This window comes from Triticum aestivum, chromosome 7A (genome assembly GCF_018294505.1).
Source record: "Triticum aestivum cultivar Chinese Spring chromosome 7A, IWGSC CS RefSeq v2.1, whole genome shotgun sequence".
NCBI lineage: Eukaryota > Viridiplantae > Streptophyta > Magnoliopsida > Poales > Poaceae > Triticum > Triticum aestivum.
In genome coordinates this window covers 413,174,454-413,186,719 of record NC_057812.1, presented here as the reverse complement: position 1 = coordinate 413,186,719, position 12,266 = coordinate 413,174,454, and the positions used below count along the sequence as shown (strand labels likewise).

The following is a 12,266-nucleotide window of genomic DNA, read 5'->3' as shown; positions in this document are numbered from 1 at the left end:
GTTATGTACTGTTCATTTTAAATGAACTCTGTGCATATGGCCCTTGCTGAGCTACACATGCATTAATTTGTTTCCGTATATTTTAGTCCCCCTGAACACCAATCAAACGAATTATGAAGTAAGTACTCATTGAGTTACCCGAGGCTGTCCGCAATGGAAAGTATATGCATATAATACTAGGGTAGTGTATGATACTATGTACATAATGCATAATTTTATATGTTCGTATAATAGATAACCTTATTTATTGTCATATATCATATTCAATCATCTCTTTTATCATTAAATTTTATGTCACGTTGACGAAATTGGTTAGTTGGCATACATGATACTTCATGTGATACTCCAATTATGGGTAGCCTGATGACCCAAACTTTTCTAGAATTAAGATGCATTACAATCGTAACTAATTATAACGTGGTGATAAGCTTTTCATATTCAGTCTGTTTAGAACACATCTAGATGTGACATAGTTATCAAACATTACAATGTGACTGTATTTGTGTGCTTTTGGTTTGTCGGCTCCATTAATTGGATATATCCCCTCCCCTCCCCCCTAAGCTAGTTTACATGTGTAGATGTTTAGATAGAGAAGAGTGCATGCATACATGAAGTAAACCTCTTCTTCGTTCTTTGCACACTGATTAGCTAATCTAGCTGTGACCCTAGTACCTTTCTTTTGGAGAAATCAAGCTTAAAGTGCAAAAAGGAAGCAATGTTCTACCCCAGCTGTTAGCTCTTTCCCCAGTGTCTAAGGAAAACATGAATTAAGTAAGAAGAAATCTTTTCTTTTGCTTCGGGCAAACTTCATCATAATACTAATTCTATCACACATTGCTTTCTCGAACCCTGGTTAATTTGAAGACAAGGAGGATCAGGGAATAGGAACTTGTATATAGCTCTACTTTGCTAATTGGCTAATTAAGAACAATATTAGAGAGATCTAGAGTAAATAAGTAATATAAGGACTCCGCAAAAAAAGTAATACAAGGAAATGATTAAGCTGGGATTCGTTGTAGAAACACACACCTGAGACCATTATTCATTGTAAACATCCAGATGCGAGACATATAGCAACAATCTCAGTCAACAAATGACAGGAAAACCAAGTCCAAGCATTAAGAAGCAAAAAGAAAAAAAAAACTCATCTCCGAATGAATGGATAGTAGCAAAACTGACATCCAATCGATGGATCTAGCTGCTTGTATTGTATATGTTCAACCAAATCAAACAAGTAGAAGTTTGAATTAAAAAACAAGAATGTTGAGCTGGCCGTTAGCACTATAAGAACGATCATGTGTTGCAGCGTCATGCGAAAATTTAACTCATCATCAAACCATTCCAAGAATGAACAACAATACTAATTTAAATTGGTGAATTTATGAGTGCACGTTCTCGCAACATATATTCCAATTAAACAAACAGGGACCAGCAAACTAACACCAACCAAATTTATCAGGTTAACGCAAAAAATATCAGGAGATTTCCTTCATCACAATGAAAAAGAGATAATCGATCGACCGTGATAAGAAGTAGAGGCTAACTGTTGTTGTACATGTCCGTGTCCTCGGACGCACCTGCTGTCCTCACCGCCGGCCAAGATCCGTCACGAGAACGGCGGCCTCTCGACGCCACCGGCAGCGCCCGGCCAGCCGTTGTGCCCGTCCACGGGCATTGGCGGCATGCCCATCGGCAGGTTGAAGAACTGGAGCCCAGCTCCTGTCGAGCCCCCCGACGGATCAACACCGAACGGCATGCCACCGCCGGCCTGGTCGCTCCCCGCAGGTGGCGGTGTAGGCACCACCTCGTCGCCGTCCTCCAGCGGCAGTCTCTCGTACGCCACGTTGCTGAACGACGAGGCAACGACGACCACCGGCCCTGCCGCGACGAGCGCACCGGCAACGCTCCCACCGACCACCTGACCCTGCCCTCCTGCTAGGAAGGCCGAGAGGCTGGTGGCCCCTGGAGGCGCCGGAGGCGGGAGGAAAGAGCCGGCAAGGGACAGTATCTCGAACCTTCCGTGGAGTGTGGCCACCGCCGGCGAAGCTGGCCCACTCTGGGCAGACTGTGGCTGCCGGAGAGTCACGTTCGTGACGGTCCCCGCCGCGGATAGTACACAGACGCCGCGCTGCCGACGACGCGCATAGGCGGTAAGCGCCTCGAAGACGTCGCACCCCGCGGCAACCTCGAGGATGTGCGCCCTGAGCGCGTTGGCGCTCTCCCTTGTGATGATCACTGGCGGCTTGGGCTTGTTCTTGGATCCGGGCGGCCGGCCGCGTGGGCGGCGCCCCACGACCTCGCTGCCGCCTATCCCAGCCCCTGCGGCTGCGCTCCCTCCCCCTCCGCCCGGCGAGAGCGCGTCCTGGCCGTCGTCGGATCCTCCGGCACCGTCATCGTGACGGAGGTGAAGCTGCTGGTGATGGTGGAGGTAGGAGTTGGTTCCCAAATCCAGTCCTGCCATTTTCTAGGGTAGAAGAAGAGCTAATTATAAGTAAGTAGGGAGTATAGTACCATTAAAAAGAGTAAAAATAATGGCTAGATAACAGTACCGGCAGGGGCGGAGCCCATTGGGCCTTCCCGTATGCACAGGAATACGGGTCCAAAAATTGGCTAGTAGTACCTATCTAAAAGAAAAAGCCCAGTGCATCAGGGTGGCCCAGGTATGGTGCATCAGGGTCGGCCCAACATAGCAGCACGCACCCACGCACGACTTACCGATCGACCTCCTCACGTAGTCACGTCACGTACGGCTCCCTCCACTTAAAAAAACGTACTAAACTAATCGATCCATCTCCTGTCTCCCTCAAAAAAGAAAAACCAATCGATCCATCGACTATCGATCGATTAGGTTTCCGCGTACGGAGCCAGTCTCGCTCTCGCGTATCGCCGTCCGCCGTCGCGTAGACAGTCGGCGCTAGCGGCAGGGCGCCGGCCGCCGGACGCCGCATAGCACGCAGCGACGACGGTGAGCCGCTGAAGACAGGACGCACGCAAGCGACGCTGCACGCCGCCGGCCGGTCCGGAGCTCGGTAATTAGCGACCTTTCCAATCTTTAATCTTTGTCACTATACACGTAATTGGGGTATATTTCATCTGCCGATACAAGTCTGAATGTCGCATTTGTAATTTGTTATTTGTCAAATACAGATACTATGGACAAGTTTCTTCTCAAAAGAAAAGCATCATCACAGGATGTTCCGGAAGAAATAAATTGGGAAGAGGAGATTCAATATGATCCGGGCAAGAGAAAATTGATTGAGCATTATCATCCTAATTTAAAAGATCTGGTAAGAAGGAAGTATTTGTTGAATGGACCTTGTCAGCCAAGAGAGATTGATTTTGAATCCTCAGATTTTGGGGGTAAACAGAGAAAGTTCAATCCCGAATGGTTTGATGAATTTGAGAGCTGGCTTGAATACAGCGAAGAGAAGAAAAGGGCATATTGTTTTCCTTGCTTCTTATTTAGGGATCGTAGTCAGAAGAAAGAAGCTGGATATGAGGCATTCGTTGTGAATGGTTGGAAGAGCTGGAACATGAAATCAAGGTTAAAAGAACATGTTGGTGAGGTGGGCAGTGTCCATAATCAAGCAATGAAAAAATTACTTGATTTTCAGAAAAAAGATCAACACATTGATGTTGCTATGCAGGTTCAAGGTGAAACTTTGAAGGTTGCATATTTTGCTCGATTGAATGCCGCTATTGACACAGCTAGACTATTGCTGAAGCAAGGGTTGCCTTTCCGGGGACATGATGAGTCAAAGAACTCGCATAATAGAGGAAACTTCTTGGAAGTTCGTGATTTCTTAGCTGAGCATGATCCAGTTGTACGCAAGGCTGTGGGAAAAGATGCTGCAAAGAATTCTCTTATGTCGGCTCCTGAAGTCCAGAAAGATATTGGTGAAGGTTTTGCGCATGTGATAGTGCAATCTATTCTGAAAGAAGTTCGCAATAATGTGTTTTGTTTGCTTGTTGACGAGTCTAGAGATGTCTCTGGCAAAGAACAAATGGCCGTGGCCTTGAGGTATGTTGATAGTTCCGGGGATTCTAAAGAAAGTTTTGTTGGTCTTGTCCATGTGAAAGAAACAACGTCTTCATACCTCAAGAGTTCAATTGATTCTCTTTTTGCAAAATATAAACTGAGTTACAATCAAGTTAGAGGACAGGGGTATGATGGTGCTAGCAATATGCGAGGTCAGTTTAATGGCCTCAAATCATTGATCATGAGAGAAAGTAGCACAGCTTATTATGTTCATTGCTTTGCTCACCAACTTCAGTTAGTTGTTGTGGCTGTCGTAAGAAAGCATAAAGGAGTTAGTAATTTCTTCAGCATGATTTCTACCTTGCTAAATGTTGTGGGTGGATCTTCCAAGCGAAGGGACATGATTAGAGATATTAATCTTGAAGAAATGAGAAAGGCTTTAGGGTGTGGACAGCTTACAACAGGAACAGGATTAAATCAAGAGCAATGCCTTCAAAGGCCCGGAGACACTCGATGGGGTTCCCATGCTAAAACACTTAAGAGTTTGCTTCACATGTTCAGGTCAGTTGTTAAAGTTCTAGAATTTGTGGAAGAAGAAGACACTGATAGAACAAATAGAGACCAAGCAAATGGTCTTCTAGTGTATTTTCAATCTTTTGACTTCGTATTCTATTTGCATCTTATGTTGACAATCCTCACGACTACAAACACATTGTCATTAGCATTGCAACGGAAGGATCAAGACATAGTAAATGCCATGAAATGTGTGAAGTCAACTAGAATTGTTCTGAATGAACTTAGAGAAAATGAATGGGAATCTATGCTAGGTGAAGTTCATGTGTTTTGTGAGACACATGATATTGTAGAGTTGGACATGGAAGAAGCATATGTTAATCCAAAAAAGAGAAGGCAGGTAACTGGAATTACCAACAAACATCACTATCAAGTTGATTGTTTCAATGATGTTTTTGATTGGCTAGTTCAAGAGCTTGACAATCGGTTCAGTGAGACATCCACTAATTTGCTTGTTTGGTCAGCGGCTTTGAGTCCAAGAGACTCATTTCGTGATTTCAATTTGGAGAATCTTATGAGTTTGGCTAAACTATACCCTCAAGATTTTGATTCTGGGGAATTGAGGGATCTGGATAAGGATCTACGCCTCTATATTGCTGATGTACGCACAGATGATAGTTTTTTCAACATAGCAACAATCACTGAGCTTTCGAAAAAAATGGTGCAGACAGGGAGGCACATTGTGTATCCTTTGTTTTATCGGTTGTTGAAACTAGTAATTGTCTTGCCTATTGCCACTGCTACAGTTGAGAGATGCTTTTCAGCTATGAAACTGGTCAAAACCTGCTTGCGCAGTCGCCTCAATGATGATAGTTTGAGTGATGATCTTATTTGTTATGTGGAGAAAGAAGAAATGAAAAAGGTCACCAATGCTCAAGTGGTTGAGTATTTCATGGCTCGGAGGAACAGAACATACTAAAGGTAACTTTCAATTTTTAGCCATTTAAGTACTTTCATTCGACCATCTTAGTATACTCTACTAGTATGTTTAATTCTATTTGTATCTTGTAGGTTATTGAACCTTATTGTCCGATGATGTATTTTGGGATTTGGAAATGCAGCGTGATCTTTTTCAAGTAATTTTGAACCTTGTTTTATTATTATAATAAGCATTTTGATGGCTACATTTTATTTTTACAAACCACCTTCTTGTTATATCCAATAATGTGTGCTACAAGTTATGAACACACCTTTATTTAATATAGTCGTTGCTTAATTTTTTAAAGCTTTGTTAAAGTGGTGCATCGGGTAACATTTGCTCCAGCTCCGCCCCTGAGTACCGGTAATATTAAGAAATTGGAGATGCAAGATAAGAAGTGGTGCTTGTGATGATGATAATAGGCCGGATCGGAGGAAGAGGATCGGAAGAAGAGAGTGTGTGCGTTTGTGTAGGGTTTGTGGTGCTTGTTTTCTTGGAGGAGAGTAAAGAATGAGGTTTTGCTTTTTGGGATGTGTGGGGTGGGAAGAAAAGAAAGCAGCTGAGGCGAGGTGTTCTTTTCCTTCCTAATGATATTTGTGGTTGTTTATCCTTGTTGATGTTGCTTTCTCATGTGGGCTAAATATTTTAGGGGGGCGGAGAGAGTGGAGGTGCAGGAGGGAGGAGGAGAAGATGGAACCCAATGAGTTGAGGAGAGAGGAGATGGATGGAGAGAGCAAGTGACGGCAAAGGAAGATGAGAAAGGGATAGGCTAGCAGGCTAGTGGTCTTTGGAGATGGCCGAAGAGGAAATATAAAACATGAGCTACCTTTTCAAGAAGAAAGAAAAAGGGGTGCTTGCACAGAGCGAGATGGCTAATTTAGTCTTGTGTATATGTCACTAGCATATGGGGTCTGGCAGTTAGGAGGGTCCACATGTCCATTGCATACATACAATGGACGGAAGTGATGCTAGAGCGCTTTTCTTCAGACAGAAGGATGATATGTATAGAACGTTGATGCTTATGCATGCAAGTGGAGGCATTAGTTTAATGGTGCAAGTTGGGGCTTATTGTACTCCTCCGTCCCGATAGAAGTATAAGCCGGACCAAGGGTCTTCAGGTCTAGCGGAACATGTCTTGTACTTCCTCCGTTCGAAATTACTTGTCTTGAATATGGATGTATCTAAAACTAAAATACATCTAGATACATCCATTTCTGCAACAAATAATTCCGTACGGATAAAGTATATGCCATATAAATTTATATCTCTACATTCTTTGTTGAATAAAGTTTCTGAACTTAAAATTTTCTTAGCTTATTATACATGTTTCGCTAGTTAAATCGACCGCCTAAATTTCCATGACCGAATTATATTCTCATCCTGATGAAGTGTTAGCCCTTGATCCAAGCGTTGTGCCATTTTTGGTTTTGTGCATTCGGGCAACTTTGTTTTACGTGGGTTCCATGTGGGAAGGGAACTACTTCTTTATGGGCATGTTTGGATGGGTGGTTCGCACCTGGCTCGCATCTGGCATGTAATACTCGGCTCGTTTGGTTCTTGTGCGGTCTCCTTAGCCTGGCTCGATTGATGCATAATGAGGCCCCTCAGCCAGGCTCCGAGGAACGCAGGAATCGAGCGTTTCGTTGATGCATGCGCCTGCACCCGCGCGTCTGACTTAAAACGAAACAGTACGTGAGACTGGCCCTATTGTTTTATAGAATTACTTCGAAAGTGCCACTGTAACCTGCCGTATCTCTCTTTCCTCGTCAGATCGCATCAAATAAAAACCAATTGCCGCCGCTGGGAGCTCCCTCTCGCATCGTGCCGCTAGGCCAAGCTCGCTTGTCCACCTCAACCTCGCCATCCGAGCTCCCTCTTTCTCCACCGATCCGAGCTCCATCGTTCGTTGTGATCCCGCCGCCGAACGTTCGTGCTCCTTTGCCCGTCGGCGTGTTCTTTGCAGGGCCTGCTTCAGATGGGGAGGCGCGCCTGCGCCGGCTTGGCACGACCGTCCGCCATCGCAGCGGCGTCATGCAGCGCTGGTGGTGCAGGAGCTCACGCAGATCACGCATTGGTGTCGGCTTGGACTGAAAGAATTCACTCACCATTGTGCTTTGAGAAAGTACGTTGCTGCATTTCTTATACAACCTAGCAAACAAAATCTCACATGAGCCTGCCTCACAGCATGCACACAACCAAACATACATCTCAGCTGTTTTTTGCATCAGCTTAGCCAGGCTAGACTCAGCCCGGATGGTAGATACGATGCAGCGTAAGGCTATGCAAGGAACCAAACATGCCCTATCTCTGTCCCTCACGTCGGCACACACTCATGTATAGCTAGAGGACACGTTGGAATTGGTTTGGCTTACCTTTGGCTTTCAGTAGTGCAGAAAACGCTAGTGGTGATTTACCAAAAAGAGCCTCTCTAGGTTTGCCTTGTGCTCTAGGCATTTAACTTATTGTCATGACCCCAATTCTAAGTCATACCGATTTAGCATGTAACATATCATATCACTTTGTGACCATAAACATGGTATTCTCACGACTGCGGCCTTACATAGATCGAGACCGTTTGCGCCTTTTGACTCACATATATGATTGTGTCGCTAGCATCGATATGACAGAGAACCCGGACCAACATGACTAGTCGTAAACCCAAGGTGGCACAAACTTACAGGAACATGCATACATGACCCAGCAATGCACATGCCGGTGAACAGCAAGTGTAGCCGGGCTGTAGCAAGCTATCAGGACTCCGGTAAACGCCGTGTGACATTTTGTGACGCCCCCGATTCAATCGTACACTAATCATGCACGCAAATGTGTACGATCAAGATCAGGGACTCACGGGAAGATATCACAACACAACTCTAAAACATAAATAAGTCATACAAGCATCATAATACAAGCCAGGGCCTCGAGGGCTCGAATACAAGTGCTCGATCATAGACGAGTCAGCGGAAGCAACAATATCTGAGTACAGACATAAGTTAAACAAGTTTGCCTTAAGAAGGCTAGCACAAACTGGGATACAGATCGAAAGAGGCGCAGGCCTCCTGCCTGGGATCCTCCTAAACTACTCCTGGTCGTCGTCAGCGGGCTGCACGTAGTAGTAGGCACCTCCGGGGTAGTAGTCGTCGTCGACGGTGGCGTCTGGCTCCAGGGCTCCAGCATCTGGTTGCGACAACCAGGTAGAAGGGAAAGGGGGAAAAGAGGGAGAAAAGCAACCGTGAGTACTCATCCAAAGTACTCGCAAGCAAGGAGCTACACTACATATGCATGGGGATATGTGTAAAGGGCCATATCGGTGGACTGAACTGCAGAATGCCAGAATAAAAGGGGGATAGCTAATCCTGTCGAAGACTACGCTTCTGGCAGCCTCCGTCTTGCAGCATGTAGAAGAGAGTAGATTGAAGTCCTCCAAGTAGCATCTCCAAGTAGCAACTCCAAGTAGCAACTCCAAGAAGCATCGCATAGCATAATCCTACCCGGCGATCCTCTCCTCGTCGCCCTGTAGAAAAGCGATCACCGGGTTGTCTGTGGAACTTGGAAGGGTGTGTTTTATTAAGTATCCGGTTCTAGTTGTCATAAGGTCAAGGTACAACTCCAAGTCATCCTGTTACCGAAGATCACGGCTATTCGAATAGATTAACTTCCCTGCAGGGGTGCACCACATAGCCCAACACGCTTGATCCCATTTGGCCGGACACACTTTCCTGGGTCATGCCCGGCCGCGGAAGATCAACACGTCGCAGCCCCACCTAGGCAAAACAGAGAGGCCAGCACGCCGGTCTAAACCTAAGCGCACAGGGGTCTGGGCCCATCGCCCATAGCACACCTGCACGTTGCGAGGGCGGCCGAAAGCAGACCTAGCCTAGTGGCGTTCCAGTCCAATTCGGCGCGCGCCGCTCCGTCGCTGACGTCTGAAGTGCTTCGGCTGATACCACGACGCCGGGATACCCATAACTACTCCCACGTAGATGGTTAGTGCGTATAGGCTCGTAGCCAACTCAGATCAAATACCAAGATCTCGTTAAGCATGTTAAATATCCGCGAACGCCAAACAGGGCCAGGCCCACCTGTCTCCTAGGTGGTCTCAACCTGCCCTGTCGCTCCGCCACAAAGTAACCGTCGGGGACCGTCGGGAACCCAGGCCCACCTCTACCGGGATGGAGCCACCTGTCCTTTCAGCCCCCAACTCCGAACAGTATCACTGGTAATGTAACAGTGTAAAGTATATAGTATATGCCCGTGATCACCTCCCGAAGTGAACACAGCCCAGTAGTATAGCATGGCAGACGGACAAGAGTGTAGGGTCACTGATGGAACACTAGCATCCTATACTAAGCATTTAGGATTGCGGGTAAGGTATCAATGACTGTAGCAGCAATGACAGGCTATGCATCAGAATAGGATTAACGGAAAGTAGTAACATGCTACACTACTCTAATGCAAGCAGTATAGAATACAATAGGCGATATCTGGTGATCAAGGGGGGGGGCTTGCCTGGTTGCTCTGGCAAGAGAGAGGAGTCATCAACTCCGTAGTCGAACTGGTCAACAGCAGCGTCGGTCTCGTAGTCTACCGAAGAGAAGAGGGGGAAGAAACAATAAATACAGTGCAAACATAAGCAAGACGACGCAAGACATGACAAAGAGCGGTGCTAGGTGTGTCCTAACGCAGTAAGAGGTGATGCTGGCGAAGGGGGAAATCATCCGGGAAAGTATTCCCGGTGTTCCGTGTTTTCGGGCAGAGGAGCCGGAGGGGGAAAGTTGCGAGTTTGATATGTTAGGGGTGTGTGGCGGACGAACGGGTTGCGTATTCGGATTCGTCTCGTCGTTCTGAGCAACTTTCATGTTGAAAATAATTTAATCCGAGTTACGGATTAAAAGATATGATTTTCTAAAGATTTTAATAATTTCTGGTATTTAATTAATTATTTAAATTAATTCGAAGATGTATTTATGACATCAGCATGACGTCATGCTGACATCAGCAGTCAACAGAGTTGACTGGCTCAAACTGACATGTGGGTCCAGTGGGACCCACCTGTCATACACTGTTTAGGTTAATTAGGTCTTAGTTAAACTAATTACTATTTAATTAAACTAACTAGTTAATTAGATTAATTAAATATGATTAATTAACTTAATTAATTCACTTACTGATTAATTAATGTAATTATTATTTATTTATTTATTTTTAATTCTTTTTTTTATAAACGTTCTGGGGCTGGGGCCATTCGGTCAGTGGCCTAAGGCCTTATCGGGCACAGGGGGAGCGGGCGCTGGGTGCTACGGTTACGGGCGCCGGGGCGTGATGGCGCCCGCGCGGAGGCCGAGCACGGGCGGCGGCCAGCGAGGGGCCGCGGCGGAGGCCGGTGCAGGGCGCGCGGAGGGTCGCCGCAGAGGTGCGGCCGGTCGAGGGCGACAACGGCGAGCGAGAGGCGCCGGTGCACAGGGGGGGCTGCGAGCACACGGGGAAGCCGGAGACGGCGCCGCGGCGGCAGTTGGCCGGAGCAAGAGGCGGGCGAGCGTGAGGCGCGTGGGTCGGCGAGGCCGCGCGCGCGGCGGTGCTGTGCAGTAGCAGCAGCAGGTCGTGGGCGAGCGTGGCGCGCGGGAGACGGGCGCCTGGGCACGGCCATGTGAGGGCGCAGTAGCGCCGGAGAGGCGACGGACGAGCGCGCACGAGGCCATGCGCGGGGCGAGGAGGTCGGGCGCGACGTGGGGACAAGGGAAGGAGAGGAGGGGCGCGGAGGCCGTGGCCTCACCGGAGGCGTAGGGTCTGGGCAGCGGTGGTCGAGGGGGGTGACGGGGACGACATCGGTGGAGCGGGTGCAGGCCGGTGGGGAAGGGCGCCGGCGTGGTCGCGTCGGGCGATGGTCGATGTCGAGCGATGACGGGGTCGAGGCGCGGCATCGGGGCGGCCTTGGTCGATCCGGCCATGAAGCTAGACTGCGGGGATGAGGAGGCATCGACGACGACGGTGGGGCGTGGCGACGTGGGTCTGGCGGCGGCGGCTGGTCGATCCCCCCAGATCCAATCGGGGGCAGAGGGGAGAGGTGGATCGAGGGAGTGGGGGGGGAAGTGGGGCGACCGGTGGGTTAGGGTTTCGGTCGGGTACGGGGGAAATAGGCCAGGGGTATTGGGGTGGGCCGGCTGACTGCTAGGTGGGCCGAGAGGCCCAGGGAGAGGGGGGGTTCTATTTTATTTTTGTTTAGTTATTACTGTTTTTTTATTTTCTATTTTATTTCATTTCTTCTTTTTTTTGTTTTATTAAATTTATGTTTTTATGAAATACCCAAGTTGTACCTAAAATATTATTAATACCTATGCCTCTACCACAACTATCTTGAAACCTAATATAAAATCGTTTGTAATTGTTTATTATTTGATAATCATTTAACTAATTGTTTTTGCTACTATTTTATTCATTTTGAGTATTTGCATATTTTATACAAGTGTGGTTTCTCCACCTTTATTATTTAGAATTTATCTGTCTCAGCTTGAACATTTTAGTTTTAATGTTTCAAAACTTTTGACTTGATGTTTGTCTATATTTTAAATTTGAACTTGAATCGGTTCCGAACTAACACGAGATTAGCGATAGTAATCGAAGTGACGTGGCATCATTAGCAGGGAATTACTGTAGCTAAATATCCGGGCGTCACACATTTCCCTGTAGGGACAAACATAGGAGCAAAGAAGGACACGTGCCGGTCAATCCATGTGCTCCGAATGGAAGAACTATGAGGCATTTCCCCATAAGAAAGGCTACCAAGAATAAACAACT

At 47.0% G+C, this 12,266-nt stretch overlaps 2 protein-coding genes across 3 annotated transcripts; one reads left to right on the top strand and one right to left on the bottom strand.

The window, feature by feature from the left end:
* Positions 1-1,361: 1,361 nt before the first annotated feature.
* On the bottom strand, positions 1,362-6,226 carry LOC123147258 (AT-hook motif nuclear-localized protein 23). Its single transcript, XM_044566501.1, has 2 exons — positions 5,833-6,226; positions 1,362-2,464 (listed from the first exon to the last, which is right to left on the bottom strand). The coding sequence occupies exon 2, from the start codon at positions 2,459-2,461 to the stop codon at positions 1,607-1,609; it is 855 nt and encodes a 284-aa protein (XP_044422436.1). The 5' UTR covers positions 2,462-2,464; positions 5,833-6,226; the 3' UTR covers positions 1,362-1,606.
* Positions 2,771-5,839, top strand: LOC123147257 (zinc finger MYM-type protein 1-like). Of its 2 annotated transcripts, XM_044566500.1 has the most exons (4): positions 2,771-3,029; positions 3,148-3,566; positions 3,648-5,473; positions 5,564-5,839. In XM_044566500.1, the coding sequence occupies exons 2-3, from the start codon at positions 3,153-3,155 to the stop codon at positions 5,469-5,471; spliced, it is 2,238 nt and encodes a 745-aa protein (XP_044422435.1). In that variant the 5' UTR covers positions 2,771-3,029; positions 3,148-3,152; the 3' UTR covers positions 5,472-5,473; positions 5,564-5,839. The 2 variants fall into 2 exon arrangements, with proteins under 2 accessions (XP_044422435.1, XP_044422434.1); XM_044566499.1 differs by having other exon boundaries at positions 3,148-5,473.
* Positions 6,227-12,266: the final 6,040 nt, after the last annotated feature.